We start from the raw sequence: 14,505 nt of genomic DNA on the forward strand, positions 1-14,505 counted from the left end.
GACTGGATTTGTGACAACGTAACAAAATTAAAAAGCAAAGGTGATATATCTTCATGTCCAGAGAAAGGCATTTGCAGTGTGCTGTCCAATTAAAGGGCGACTCACCAAGGGTACGCCGTGTAGTCTATCTCTCTTGACGGAGGCCGGCTGTTGGGAGGCTGGAGCAAAGAGAACATTGCTCATTACTGCGGAGCCCAGCGCCTAATTAGGTTATAGATCAGCTGCGAGATGCTCCTCTCTACGGGAGGGTTTTTATGTGCCAAGCAGTTTCTGAATTATTGGCTTTGGGGTTGGAGGACAGTGTTATAATCAAGTATTTGCTCTCTCATCCTCCCTGTCCAAAACAGCTGTGAGGAGCATACTGTATTTTTTTCATTTAGCTGAGCCTTTTTCAGTTGGGAAGCAACTGACAGCTTTATAAAGAATACTAAAAAAAAAGTACAGCTTTTCTGTACTGTGACTGATCTTGAAGTACTCTGCTACTGAGTCAGCATCACTCTTTGCAGAGGAGGAACCAGGGTTTGGACCTGGTCACGTCAACCACATGTTTGGGAAGAGGGGGCTGAGACTCACCTGCAAGGAGATTTGCAACCATGGGATGGCGAATCCACTTTCCCTGCTAATTCTGCCACAGTAAAAGGCCTGGTTCAAGGCCCATGGGCTTAATGGAAAAAACAAGCTCTCTTACACATGCAGGCACATTTTGGCCCAGTGGTGGGCTGCATTACTTGTCCCAGATTGCCCTCACTGCAGAAATCTTAACAACCCAGCAGCCTGTCCCATCGGGAAGGGAGGAGGAAAAGAATGTGCATTTTGGTCAAACAAATCAATGTTTTCCATCAACGCTTCCCACATTGTGCAGAGACTGGCGGTGAGGGAAGACGATCATGCTAAACTGCAGGTCTGTGTTTTCAGCTGCTCCCACTTGAAAATCTTCTACGTGCTCCGATTCGTATAAGCAGAGGAGAATATGACTGCTCTCAGACAGGATGACCAGAGCCACCAAAAAAACAGAGCATGGAAGTTGCCAATAATCCCCAGAGGGGGCAGAAATATGGCAGTGTTATTTTAGTACCTGACTTCCACCCATTGATTCAGTGAGAGTTAACCTCAGAGAAAACTGCAAAGCTTTTTATTTAATTAAATCAATAGGCAGCAGCACTTTGATGAACCATCGGCTGCTAAAATCTGAAAACAAAGTGGGCATGAAATGCCACCGTGGTGGGATGAGAACCGGGAAAGACACCATCAGAGGGAGCTCCAGCAAGGTTTCCAGGTCCCCAGCAAGACCCACCAGCAAAATTTCTGGCAGCAAGCACTGCACCACACAAACCTGGCATGGTTAGGTCCGGTTTTAAGCACTTACCCTTGCGTCAACAGGACAGGGCTTTACTGATGAGCTGGGAAAATAGCCTGACTTCTTTGTCTGCAGCAGCCTCCCCTGTAAAACAACAAAGATTGGCATCCTCCCTTGATGCGTGTGGAGGAGAAGTGGTTTTGCCTTGCAGGCCCAGGGCACTGACCCCCCGCAGCTCCCCGAGCTGGCCCAGGCTCTGCACGTGCCCTGCAGACCCCATCGCTCCTCCAGAGAGCCACCAAAACCCTGGAACGTCCCACAGCTCCCAGAAAACTGGACAGCTAAGAAGCGGTTGAGACAAGCCAGAAGCCACTGGCTTAAAACTTGTTGGAAATCTCCCAAAGAGAGATGCTCTCACCTCCCACCACTGCGAGTCCGGGTCTCCCCGCAGCAGTTCGATCACATCTCCTGTTTGAAACGTGAGCACCGGCTTCCCAGGAGGCGCGGGGTTACCATGGTAATTCTGGACTGCCACCATTTTAGGACCTGGAGGGAAAAGGAAACCGTTTCATTATCTAGTCTTCTTCAAGAGGAGAAGCAAAAAGCTCCCCGGAGAGCTGCTGTTTCTTTTCTTGTGAATCACAAGTCTAACAGCCCCAGCAGGCAGGGTTTGGGGGCAGAGAACAGGAAAGCAGACAGGATCAGTGCCCACAGCATGCAGCCTTGGCTTCCAAAGTTACATGGATGACTGAGCTCAACGAGCAAAAATAAATCAATGAAGAACAGTGCCAAGTCGAAGCTCCAGCTCCAAACCCTGCACCTGGACTCGAACTTTGCTGTTTCAGGGAGCCTTGTTAGGCAATCTCCGGCCAGCATCAAATCACACCAGGCTCAACGGTGATGGCCAGGATTGCAAAACAGACTAGTAAACACTCAGCTTCCACCAAATTTCAAAAGAACCTGAGACTCGAATGCCCCTTGGCCCCTGGAAGCTCACAGCCAAAGTCCAGTTATCTTGCAAACAACTGCACATTAAATAAGCTTTCCAAATTGTACTAAAACCACAGTGTTTGTCTTCCAAATGCTTCCCACCTCTGCCTTCAGCTGCCTCCTCTCTGCCTATGGAGAGCACTGAGCCCCTCCAGTTTTTTTTCAGTTTGATTTAGGTTTCTTTTTTGCAGGCTCAGCTTCCCTTCAGACAGCAGAGGCACAAAAGAACAAATTGTTCCTTCTCCTTCAAGCATAGGCAGGACAACCCCAGCAGCCTGTCAAGATTAGTTTTAAGCAAAGAAAAATTAAAAAATAAAATCGCAACAACTATCACGACCAACAACCTCATCAGAGGGCAACGCTGGGAGTTGTACCATCACTGCAGCGCACTGGGAACACACTCCTGCCAGAAGATGCTTACCCTGGCCTGTCACTAACAAGTGTCTCTGCTGGGACAAGTTTGGTTTAATCCTAAAGAAGATCAGGAACAAATGAATTCCCTGAGCTTTCCTTCTCTGTCTTCAGGGGCGAGTTATTTATGTGAGGTGTGAAAGGTGCACTAGCACAGCAGTACAGGCAAGCAGCTGAGTGGCACGAGTGCAGTAAGACAAATGACGGCGCTGATGGTTGTAGCAGAGAAGGAGCAAAAGCCCTTCCCCAGCACAGCAAAGAGCTGAGCTCAGGGAAGAGAAGAGTCTTTCTGCAGGAGACCCGCTCCCAGCTGCCGCCTTGCGAAGCTGAAGAAGAACTGGACGCCTCTGAATCCCATCACTGGCTGCGCAGACAACTCGGCACCGATCTGCACCAATTAATGCTCCTTTCTGTTTTAAAAAGGAGCTTTCTCTAACCCCCATGCTCAAGCTTCATTGACACCTTCAACCAAAATCTAGATGTCTTCTCTATTTGCCCTCTTGCACCACAATAATGCCCTTACCAGGTCCGGCGCCCAGGGACTCCTGCAAAAAGAGAGGAAAAAGTCTCAGTGAGGGCACGGCGGTCTTGGCTCTCCACCTGAACACCCACCAGAAGCCACAAGGATGAGAAATCATCTCCTCTGGCCTCACTGGTGCATCCCGAAAAACGAGACTTGCCGCAGCTGCGTGCGGGCACTTCTCTGGGCCAGCGGCACGAGGACAGCAGTGTTGCACCAAGCGGGCCGGTTTTAGCCTGAGGGAGAGGACGCCCATGTCTAAACCTGGCTCGCTGATTGCTGGGACCCCCCAAGGTCTGTGCTGGCCTCCCGCAGGGAGTGGAGGGCTCACATCGCAGCAACTGAGCCCGGCAAGGGCACAGGTGCTCCCCTGGCAGAGAGGGAGGCGTGAAAAGGGCCATCACACAACATACCTGGTCTGCTGAAGAACCTGCAAGAGAAACAGTGAATTAAGCCATTAATTTAAAAGGCAGCAGACCCCATTTTCTGCTCATCTTGACACTACTGGTACCAATAAACTGCCATCAACACTTAAACATCTTGAGCAAAGAGACAAAAAGCAGGAGGCCAGAGGTAGCTCTGCCACCAGTTCAAATCGCTGCCCCTTTCTCTGGCTTGCAAGACACAGGGGAGGGACTGAAACTGCACCAGGACATTTTCTCATCTTGCCCAAAAGTTTTTGAGGATTTGTTTATTCCCCATTCCACTCCCTACCCAAAACCTCTCAAAGCTTCTCCACACGGCTCTCCCTGCATGGCAGAGAGCTCAGAGCAGCAGCAAGGGCTACTGGATATAAAAACGAGTCACAAGTTTGCCTCGTTCAGCCCAAGGACTTAAATTTTGCCTCCTGCACCTCAGCACTATGGCGTATTTGGGAACTGGGGAGGAGGTCCCTCGTTCTCATCAGAAGTGCTGTCCCTGGTAAACCTGGAGCATGTCCTCCTACTTTCAAATAACCAGTGTTTTTGGATGAAGAAATCATCAGCCAGCTCTGGTAAATGCCCTTGCAGTTTGCTAGAGAACTTGATACATCCCACACAGTATGCAGAGTTTCCGTAGTCCTCTCGAATACAGAGGACTCAACTGTTTGTTTTGGGGGTTTCGGTTTGTTTGCTTTTTTAAACCATCAGCCATTACGAATTATAGCCTTGGGAAACCGGTGGGGAGTGTACGCAGATTTTGTTACATGCTTATTGAAAAGCTGACAGAGATTTTTAAAGAGAATCTTTCAGATCATTCACATATTTATCTCCTTGTCATAAGCTGCTAATGATGTCAAATAACCTACCAATCTTGCAGGGGGGAATGATTTCCAGGCATTCCTTATGAGCACCTGCTCCACATTTTGGGCAAAGATAGCCCTGGTAGAATGTCCCTCTGTGTAGAAAAGAATTCAGAAAGTCTTAATTTCAGTCCCTGTTTTGAGACTTTCTTTGCATGTTTTAATAAGACTTTGATGCAGAGAAGCTACAAAGATATTGCTCACCTTAGGAACATCTTGCATGCTTTGCAGTTGGTAGTCTTTTCAAATGTGTACATCTGAAAGCTATGATGATTTGCATTGGCTTTCTCTGGCTTTATGTTGGACCTAAGAGATATGAGGACAGGGGTTATCAACCTGTCCCTCTAAGTTACTCAGGACTCTGTGATCTGCCACAGCAGTTGCTGTCTGCATTTTAGTCAAAGTTTGGAAACCACACGGACTGATAGGAAATCAAGTGTGAAAACGAACTCAGGGCTTGACTGTATACTGAGAAGATTTTGCATATTCAACTTCCTTTGATACAATATTCATGACTTTGGTCCCCTCCTAAGTCAACCAATACCTCAGATCCACCCACAGGGCAGGTCAGCAGAGTGCTAACCCCTATCCTGAACAGGAGCAGTTCCCAGCAGTGAAAGCCCTCCTTCAGGAATGTTTTACTCCAGCACAGCTCGATGCTTCACCCATCTGTCCCTTACACCACAGCAATTACCAGGGATGTTGGTTCAGACAAGCACCCGCTCACGCTTTGGTGCAAACACTCAGAGTGGGTGATTCTGCGCTGGAACAGAACTCTCTTGTGCAGAGCCCCATCCTGGAGGTCCGAGCGAATGCCACACTCGCCGGCCTCGCCATCAGAGCTCAGCTCTTGTGATCTGCTAGTCCCAGACACCGTTGCCCTTGCGCTCGGTGACTGGGTCACAACAGCCTGCCTTGCTCACATTGCCATTTCAAACTGCTCCATCCACTTCCTCTTCATCTCTTCCGTCTTGCAGAAGAACTGGAAGCCCTGCTTTCCTTGGAGGTGAATTAGGTAGAAGCCGTACGACCACTGCAACAGATAACGAGAGAACTGATGGACCATTGCACCCTGAAGGCCCAAGCAACAAAACTCGTGGCACTTTTATTCAGGCATCTTAACAGTTGGTTTCAGTGACTTCCCCCTTCTTTACTTCTCAAGGGTTATTGAACCTTTCTAAAGATAACAGTAGGGAAGGAGGAAAAATACCTCTATATTTTTATAGCATATCACAACAAATGATGCATAGATCGGCTCTGCACTGTGCACCAGGGCCAAATAGGATTGTATGGTGGCAGATGAGAACCCAGATTTTTCTGCTCCAGTGGATCCTCCCCAGCCATTACATCTCTCTCTGACAGCAAATGACAGCCCAAGAGGAACATCTGACCTGCCCGGTGCACATATGCTCTGGCTGTCTCATCACAACATTGCACAGAAAAATAAGACAGAAAATTGTGTGCTTTGCTTACCATTTTTCCATGAGACTAGAAAGCATAAGAGAGCAAAGTGGAAATATATTTCATTAAAACGCAAAGCTAGCAGCATTTCTTCAGCATCCAAATGGCAAAAATGATCATTTTTACCCAATTGTCACTTATCCCATCTGTGCAATACCTCCTCGCATAGCACATAAGTAGATGGAGCCATTAAACTAACTGGTCCCTGCTTAATTCATTGCTGGGAGGCCGGTCTTCCTTTACTGCTGCTAAGTCCAAACCCACCAGCAGAACAATGTTCCTCCAGCGGCAGCCGCGCTCTCTGAGCGCTGATTTTGGCAGAGCGCTCGGCAATGCTCATATTGCCTTTCCAAGCTCCTCCACCCAGCGCCTCCTGGGAACGAGAGCGTCTGGACACCCTGCCCTCCTCTCCACCCGCCTGACGTTTGCTCTCTGCTGGTCCCTCACTGCCGGCTGGGCAGAAAGCAGGGAGCAGCTTCCGCTCTCTTAGTCAGATCATTCCAACTTCTTGACGGCTGTTTTGCAAGGACGGAGGTCAGAGGACCGAGCCCAGCCTCACATCAATAAACATTTCCCAACTCTCTGAAAGGCTGCCCTGAAATCTGAGCCTTTTTTTTCCCCAGCTTTTTGCAAGCTCTATTTCTGCTTTAAAAGGCTAATGGGAATTTGTTACCCAAGGACTGGCGCAAACAGCTCCAACATGTTCTCCAGCAGAGCTAGACCCTGTTCCACCTACCTTTTTAATGTCCTTGTTGTTCATAGGGTCATCAGTCATCTTGTGGAAGAGCAGCTCAATAATTTCTTTCAGTTCATAATTGTATCCTTTCCTTTTGCAGACAATCACCACTTTATCAAATAAAAATAAATACCTGCCCAAAGCAAAAAAACCAAGCAATTTAGTCAAATGTGGAATTAAGTTCACCTTTCAGGGACAGTATTTGGAGAGCTCTACAGACATTCTTCCCCAGCAAGCAGAATTAAATGTTCTAACTGTGCTATAATTTTACATTGGCAGTGCTTTCTGTCAATGCAACTTTAAGTAATAATCTAATGAAGGAGCACAAAGTATCTGAAGATGCATAGCCACGTGCCTGACTTCAGTAATTCAAGCGGCATTAACCCAGCTCACGGGTCACGCAGCAAACTTCCAGAGTGGGGCTGGGGACATGGCGCATCACCAGATGAAGGGCGTCTTTTGTTTGGGAAAACGTCGGGGGACCACTGCTCTCTCTCAAAGAAGAGACTTTGATTTGCCTGTTTCTATGGCTCTTCGATTACCACACAGAGCATCAGTTACAAACCAACACCTCTGCCTACGTCACCTTTAGCAGAGACTTGCTCGGTCCTGCTTCGTTAGGGACAATTAATAACCACACTGAAGGATCCTCTGTCGCTCTCAGCTATATCACTTTTTTTTTGTTTGTTTTTTCAGAGAACGCTGCTGCTCACTCACCTGTCCTGCTTTGTATGGTTTACTATGGAGCGGACCTTCAGTTCACCATCTATCTTCGGCCTCCCAAATTCCTCCAGTTTCACTTGCTACAGAAAGCAGAGCACAACTGAGATTTACAGCCAGGGCTGGGGTTTTGGGTGGAAATACCCTAAAAAGCAAATGTATCTGAACGTGGCGGGACTTCACGCGGCAAGGGCACCACGGAGGAACAGCTCTAGCTCCACGCGGCGCAGGGGACATCACCGCCAGCCCTGTCGGCGGCAGCAGGCGTTGAGGTGAGTGGCACCACCCGCACCAAAAGGGAATCCCCAAGCACAACCACTGCCATCGGGAGTCAGACTGGGACCAAGAGGTGACACGGGCATGGGACAGCTTCTACATCTGCTGATGCATTGCAACAAGGATCTCAGGGCAAGGCTCAGAAATCAAGGCACTCTTGCAAGATTTGGGATCTAGAAAGCAAAATTCCCATGAAATAACCCATTTTTATAGGGTTTTCTACAAAACCGAAATGAGGGCGCTTGTAGTTTTGACTCCCATCCTGACCCAAGACTGGAGATTTTGAGAAAGCTGGATCCAACCCAGTGTTTTGGTCAGTCTGTCTCACATCTAAAAACCATTGCAAAAATTACTCAAAGTGCAGCACCACGGTTGAGCCATATGAATCACTCCACTTACACAGCTCCCCTTACAGGGAAAAAAAAGGTATTGTGAAGCTGGTCAGAAAAATAAATATTTTAAACAGCTGTGTGTATAATCTGCAGTTATTTCATTGCTGTGCCATGTGGGCTCTGTATACATAACACAGATCAGTCCACAACTGCCAGCCCTGCAAGACGAAGTGAACCACCGAGCGGGATTGCTCTGAGGACGGCAGCGACTGCTCGGCTAATGCTTCATCTCCGCGCCAAACCTGCTCTCTGTCTGCTGCAAGGAAGAAAAGCGGCTGCTTAACACACCCATTTACATTCACGTTTTTATTGAGCATGATGTCTAATTGCTCACTCGGAGCAGGATGAGCCCGACTGCTTCAGCCGAAACCCGTGAGCCGGAACGGCTCACATCCCGCCCGAGAACTCTGGCAGGCTGCTCTCGAAAACGAAGAATTTTGTCTCTGCCTGTTAAAAAAGTTTTCCAACAAACTCGAGACTTAAAACAAAAACATCCCCCCGCCATAACCCCTCTGGGTGGGCAGCTCCAGCTCATCCTCTCCCCAGCTCAGCCCCTGTGAAAGCACCTCAGGTGCCAGCCCCTGCCCTGCATTACCCCAGGGCAAAGCGCTGCTGCCGGCCAGCTGAGCCACCGCAGCTGAGCACCCTCCTCTGCTCGCCCCCAGCAAATGCGGGAGAAAACTCATTAGCTTGAACCTCTTCCCCTGAATATTAAACTAATGGGCTTGTTCGGGGCTAAAAGCATGTGAGCGATCGGTCGCTGGGGTCAGTCGATGAGCAGCAACGGGATCAGGCGTCCGAGGCCTCGGGAGGTTGGGAGATGAGCTTCTCCTTAAAATATCTGGCTGAGGTTTGGTGATCACGCGCATGTCATACGTGCCATTCCTCTCCAAACGTGCCTCGCCACGCTTTCAAGTGTCACAACCTCGCTATCCCCATAGCAGCGACAGCAAACCCACTTTAAATAGCAAGCAGATGCCAGAGAGTTTATCTGGGAAAGCCCTGCGTCCCTCTGCACTGGTGACATGGAGAACAAGTCTGGGAAACGTGCAGTGTAATGCCACCAGCAAAAGCCACCTTATTTCACAGCCAAATTGATTTTGTAATGTAGCAAACATCTCTGGACCGCCAGCAAAAAGAGTCAACGATAAGGGGCTGTCCCAACACACGAGCATCGTTCTTAGGTGGCACATCGGATTCGGTAAGAATTGCAATGAAAAAGCAGGAATGACAATAATGATCGGGGGAAGTTGGAAGCGGGAGGAGAGAGAATTTTCCAACTTACCAGATTTTCTATAGAGCTCTGAAATTCACTTATTTTCTTCAAAGTCTCTTTGTCCCTCTTTACTTCGTTTATATACATAGCCAAGTCCTTCAGAGAAAAGTGAATGTTGATTAGTATTTTCCAGACAAAACTAGTATTTTTATTAAAAAAGAAAACCCATGATGCCTGTTCCCTGAAGACACATCCCCTCCTTTCCTCCGCATGCTCAAGAGCCAGGGCAGATAAACAACCCTGCAAGAATTACAGCAGCAACCGAGGACATCGCAAAGACGAGCTTTGCCAGCAGAATAGGCAAAGTTGCTCAACATATTTCTGCAGAATTGAAAAAAACCCATCAGCTATAACTAGGCAGAAGCAGGCTGCACGAGCTGGCTGCAAGTGCCACACTGGTACACGGCCGGGCAGCGCCGTGCTCCTGCTCTGCCTCCTGCAAACCTGTCCCTGCTGTCCCCTGCCCCTTCCTCTGCCCCCTTTCCCTTTGCACAGCTTCACCAGATGGCTGCTGCAATTTTCCCCACTTCCCAGGAGAGGGCAACGCGTGAACCTGGTCCTGCGCAGGCGGCAGAGACGGGCTCCGGCCGCGCTGACGCTCCTCGGCCCACTCTCCTTCCTCTCACAGCTTTCTTCACCAGAATTACCTCCTTCCCCTCCGGATACGAAAGGGATGAGCTGGCCTTTCCCAGAAAAAACAGGCATGCTACCCCGTTTGCACTGTCCCGTTTGCTCTCCCGTGCTCGCGGCGTCGGGGCTCAGCAGGTGAGAGCGCTGGGGCACCTTGCAGGAGCACCCCAAACCCATCGCGAGAGTCACATCTCCAGCACCCCTGGATCACCGACATCTCCAACCGCACAAATGCTTTTTTGTAAAATCAAGAGACTCCCAACAGATATTATTCTGCCTGGAAAAATTCCCTGCTTATTCAAATTTTGACCCAAAGTGAGAGAACCTTATCCTTTCCACTAAAAAAAAACTTCCTACATCCTCAGGAGTGCATTTCCTCTGCCTGTGTGCTTCTTATCTGGTCCCTGCCTGCTTTTTCTCAATCATAGTTCTCGTCACCTTGGATTAAATCTGACTGTGGAATTTTTTAAGACATCCTCTCAGGTTCAGACTTTCCTCAGCTTCCCAACATGAGAAGGGTTAATCACAGATGATAATCGCAGATCTAAATGACAATACTTATAACATCACACGATACCCAACTGAGCCAGCGGCAGGGACGGTTATGAAGAATGACAAAACCAACAGCCTCACGAAGCGAGGCCAGTGTCCCCTGTCAGCGCGCGTGAGCGTTAAGCGGAGCGTTGCCATTGCTTCCTTCTGCCGAGCAGAAGACCCTCTTGCACACGAAGGGGAAAGGCAAGCTCAGGATCTACGGGGACTTGAAAGAGCAAGAGCAACGTGCAACCCGGGTCTGCAGAATTTAGCAGGGGACCTTCCTCGCCCCCACCGTCGCTTGGGCACCTGGTGCTGCGCGTTCAAGCTGAGGGAGGATGCACGGGCCAAATAGCCACATGTGCATTTCTGCCTGTGGTGCAAATCCTGCCTCCGTGCAGACTGTTAGATGTGCAAAGTAAAAGGGAGGTAAATCCCTTTAGGAAATGTAGCTCTGGCTGTAGATATTCAGACCCCCTGCACAGCTCTCCCACACCAGACAGCAGTAATGTCAGATGTCTACCACCACACCAGACAGAAAGGCTGCAGTCTTGATGAAAAACATGACTTCTAAGTTAAGTCTTGGTTTGCAGATCAATTAAAATCAAACTGCCCTGCCTCCTATGCTGCTGGCTAGCCCAACACAGTCTGAACGGCATCCGTGCTCTCCTGCCGATGGGGCAATGAGAGCAGACAATCCTCTCTGATGGCTTTGTTTGCGGCTTCCTGCAAAAAATGCCGAGTCCTTAGTGCAGTGAGAGCGTATATGTTTACTTACTAGCGCTAGTATCTCACTCGACAAAAACCAGCTTCTCCAGGCTGCAGTCCCCAAAGCCCGGGGTGCGACCCAGTGCCCTGAACGACGGGCTCTGGCCCCACGTGGGTGCCGCTGTTTGCGCATCCTGCAGGGACCCACCTGAATCAGAACAGCTGTTTCTGGTGTCCATATTTCACATCAAACTCCATAAAGGATGGGACCATAGGCAAGATTTAACAGTTGTCACCAGTTTTGCTGCTTCATCTCATTGGCCAGCACGCTTAGGGGACAGAGGTGACTTTTGGCACGGGAGGAAATCACCGCTATACTTCTTGCTCTCACCAATCGTATTTGTTCAAAGCCATGATCGTATACTGGGCAGCAGCAGGAGAACGCAATGTCCTTCAAACAACTTTAACTTTAAAACGACCTATATATTGGCTCTGGATTTACTGGCTTGCAGGGGTAATGGCTAAAGAGGTCACCAAACTTATGTAAGGGCTAGGAAATGCAGTGTCATTAAAAAAGCTGAGCCTCAGAGGTGGAAAACAGACAGAGTGACCTCAGAAAACAGGAGCGCGCCCAGGGATGAGTCCTTCAGTGTTCTCAAGAGAGAAAATCTGGATTTAACCATCATCCTAGAGTCAGATTCTGCTGACAGTGATCCCACTGTGAATTCAGCACGTGCACGGGGGCCATGGCTGAGTCAGAAAACATTTGGATGAATTTATCTATTTATTTATTTATTTATTTTGCATAAGGTTTTGCTTAGAACCTGAGGGTTTGGGACTGAAAGCTCAGAAAACAAAAAAAACCTTTAAACAAATAAAAGTTTTGCCCAGAAAGTCTTCATTTGTGGAAAAGCTATTATCCTCTTAAGAAAAGAAGAGGTGGCTAAAAGGATTCCCAAGCAGCGGCTGGATGGCAGCACGTAGGCAGCTCTGCTCCCCCCAGACAAGGCACTAGCTTTGATTTCTGCAACGCTTCCAGGCTTACTGATACAGCTGGAGTTTCTCCAGGTTTCTACTAGCAAAAACCAGAGCCAAAACTGGCACGGCATATTTACATACAACACGAATTAGTGAAAAGTCCCAACTTGTCAACAAATATCAGTTTCCTCAGATGCTTAAGAAGGCAGATAACAGTGATGACTACAGGTTTGCTGCGAAGCAATCCCATTAAACAGCAATCGATACACTTCTGCGCATCCTAAAGCAAGAGATGTCTCCTTCCTTCGGGCTGCAAGACCCTTTCTCCACCTACGAGAGCTCCCCGAGCAGCCCCAGGCACCGCCGCGGCGCTGCCCTCGCCCTCCCCTACCTGCATCGCCTCCAGAGCTTCCTTGAGCTGTTGCTTTTCTGGCCGATCGGATGAATGGCTCAGCAGCTCCTGAAAAAAAATACCAGCGCGGGTGCATGAGGAAGGCTGCCCACGTCGTGCTACCGGCACGCTGCAACGCGGGCGGCGACGGCGGCGTGCCGGGGAACGCGCCGAGCTGCCGGTGCTCCAGAGATCTGCTACGCGGAGTTGATGGGGGCGGGGGGGAATTTCACACATAATCAGATTATATGCAAGCTTATTTTATATTCATTAACTGCCTCTCGTGGCTAACAAGTGCAGAATTACCCTAGGTCACCATACTTGAAGGCTGTATACTGAATATTATGTTGTGTTAAGTAGCTCTAGTAATTATTTCATTTGAAGGAAAAAATCCCCTCACTCTGTATCTGGCAGTGATTCATCCTCTACTGTAAAAGCCAAAAGATGCTACAGTGAGCATGGCAGCTGCAGAGAAGTCTTAATGCGGAAATACTTACTTTTAACAGGAGATGATATTTCAAAACTCTTTGCATTGGAACCACCAGCAAATCTTGCAATTTGAATTTCCCATCCTGAACCTTTAGTGTGCATTCCTATTAAAGAAATCAATAAACCAATAGTGAAGAAGTAGTTGGAGGAAATCAACCATCCTCTGCAAAAAAAAGCCTCAAACGTCCTAATATTGCGTTCTGCTTCTGTAATTGCCGTTCTGCTGAGACCACTGACAGTCTCTGCACTCAGGTACCCACGGCCAGGGCCCGAACTGCAGAGGTTACCTACAAATGTAACCTAAGAGTCTTCCCCCCAAAACACGGACATTTTCACACAACCGAGCTACTTCAGCTAAACGAGATGCTGCTCATTAGGAGAGCACATGCGTGCTCTTAGACCTCTGGAAATGTCAAATGAAACACATTAGCTTAACTCGCCTCCTCAATGGATTGAGCTAATGCATTTTATTTGCAAGGGGCCAGCAGCAAGCACGCAGACAGTTGCTGTGGCTTGGCTGATAAGGATTAAGTCATTAAGATGTGCTAATGCCATCGCGTAAAGTTTTGCCACTATTACCTTAGCCCAGACTCATTTAAATACGAGACTCTGCCGTGCTGGCTGAGACCCTTTCCAGTGGCTCCTCAGGGAGATTAGCTGAGGTGACATAAGGATGCAACTCTCATCATTGTATTTTGATGCAAAATCCAGGGTACATTTGGAAAAAAAATGAGTAAATACATAGCTTTATCCTTGAATTGCATTGCTGCTTTTGCATGGAGAATCAAAGGGCGTTTATGATAAACAAAGTAACGCGCACAGACAGCCCAGCAAATTCAGATTAGCATCAAGACCAAAGCTGGGAATTAAAGCTGGGAAAAAAAAACAGCAGCTCAAATAACGCATCCCTTCTGGGGCTTCTTTGATTTACTTAATATCTCGATCAGACCCTATTTACACTAAGCCCCCACGCTGAGGAAGGAGTGGAGGAACCAGGGCATTCGCTTGGAGACCTGGGTTCGCCTCCGACTGCGTCAGGAACGCGGTCTGTGACCTTGGGAAAGCCAGGCGGGTCCCAGCCCTTAGAAGCCTGATGCTTTCAAGGATCCAGCCCTTGATTTCTCCGGTGCTTTTTGCTTCCCCATCTTCAAAACCACTTCCCCTCTTGCAGAAGGGTGCTGTGAAGATAAGCTAGGAGCACTCGGCGATGCAGTAGTAGCGAGCCCTTAGTGGAGCTGCAATACGAGCCTCTCCGGCTCCGCAGTGGCTGCGGTCTCACTGCACGACCCCGAAAGCGATCCAGGCACAGCCCGCAGGATGCTCAGCGAGTCCCGCTCGCAGCCCGTGCCAGGCATCCGAAGCGACCCTGCGGCTCACAAGCTATGGCGCTACGTACGGGGAAGGACAAGGCTGG

General features: G+C 48.8%; 1 protein-coding gene across 2 annotated transcripts in view; it reads right to left on the reverse strand.

Annotated features, from left to right (window-relative positions):
• VAV2 (vav guanine nucleotide exchange factor 2) overlaps positions 1 to 14,505 on the reverse strand; it is a 141,849-nt gene that overhangs the window by 10,263 nt on the left and 117,081 nt on the right. For both annotated transcript variants that reach the window (XM_062590651.1, XM_062590652.1), the window contains exons 10-22: positions 13,100 to 13,195; positions 12,603 to 12,671; positions 9,371 to 9,457; positions 7,415 to 7,500; positions 6,698 to 6,830; positions 5,424 to 5,533; positions 4,705 to 4,806; positions 4,507 to 4,595; positions 3,632 to 3,648; positions 3,222 to 3,243; positions 1,716 to 1,843; positions 1,367 to 1,441; positions 106 to 158 (exon numbers count right to left, since the gene is read on the reverse strand). In XM_062590651.1, the coding sequence (XP_062446635.1) occupies positions 106 to 158; positions 1,367 to 1,441; positions 1,716 to 1,843; positions 3,222 to 3,243; positions 3,632 to 3,648; positions 4,507 to 4,595; positions 4,705 to 4,806; positions 5,424 to 5,533; positions 6,698 to 6,830; positions 7,415 to 7,500; positions 9,371 to 9,457; positions 12,603 to 12,671; positions 13,100 to 13,195 (1,067 nt within the window). The remainder of the gene's footprint in view (positions 1 to 105; positions 159 to 1,366; positions 1,442 to 1,715; positions 1,844 to 3,221; positions 3,244 to 3,631; positions 3,649 to 4,506; positions 4,596 to 4,704; positions 4,807 to 5,423; positions 5,534 to 6,697; positions 6,831 to 7,414; positions 7,501 to 9,370; positions 9,458 to 12,602; positions 12,672 to 13,099; positions 13,196 to 14,505) is intronic.

This window comes from Rhea pennata, chromosome 18 (genome assembly GCF_028389875.1).
Source record: "Rhea pennata isolate bPtePen1 chromosome 18, bPtePen1.pri, whole genome shotgun sequence".
Lineage (NCBI taxonomy): Eukaryota > Metazoa > Chordata > Aves > Rheiformes > Rheidae > Rhea > Rhea pennata.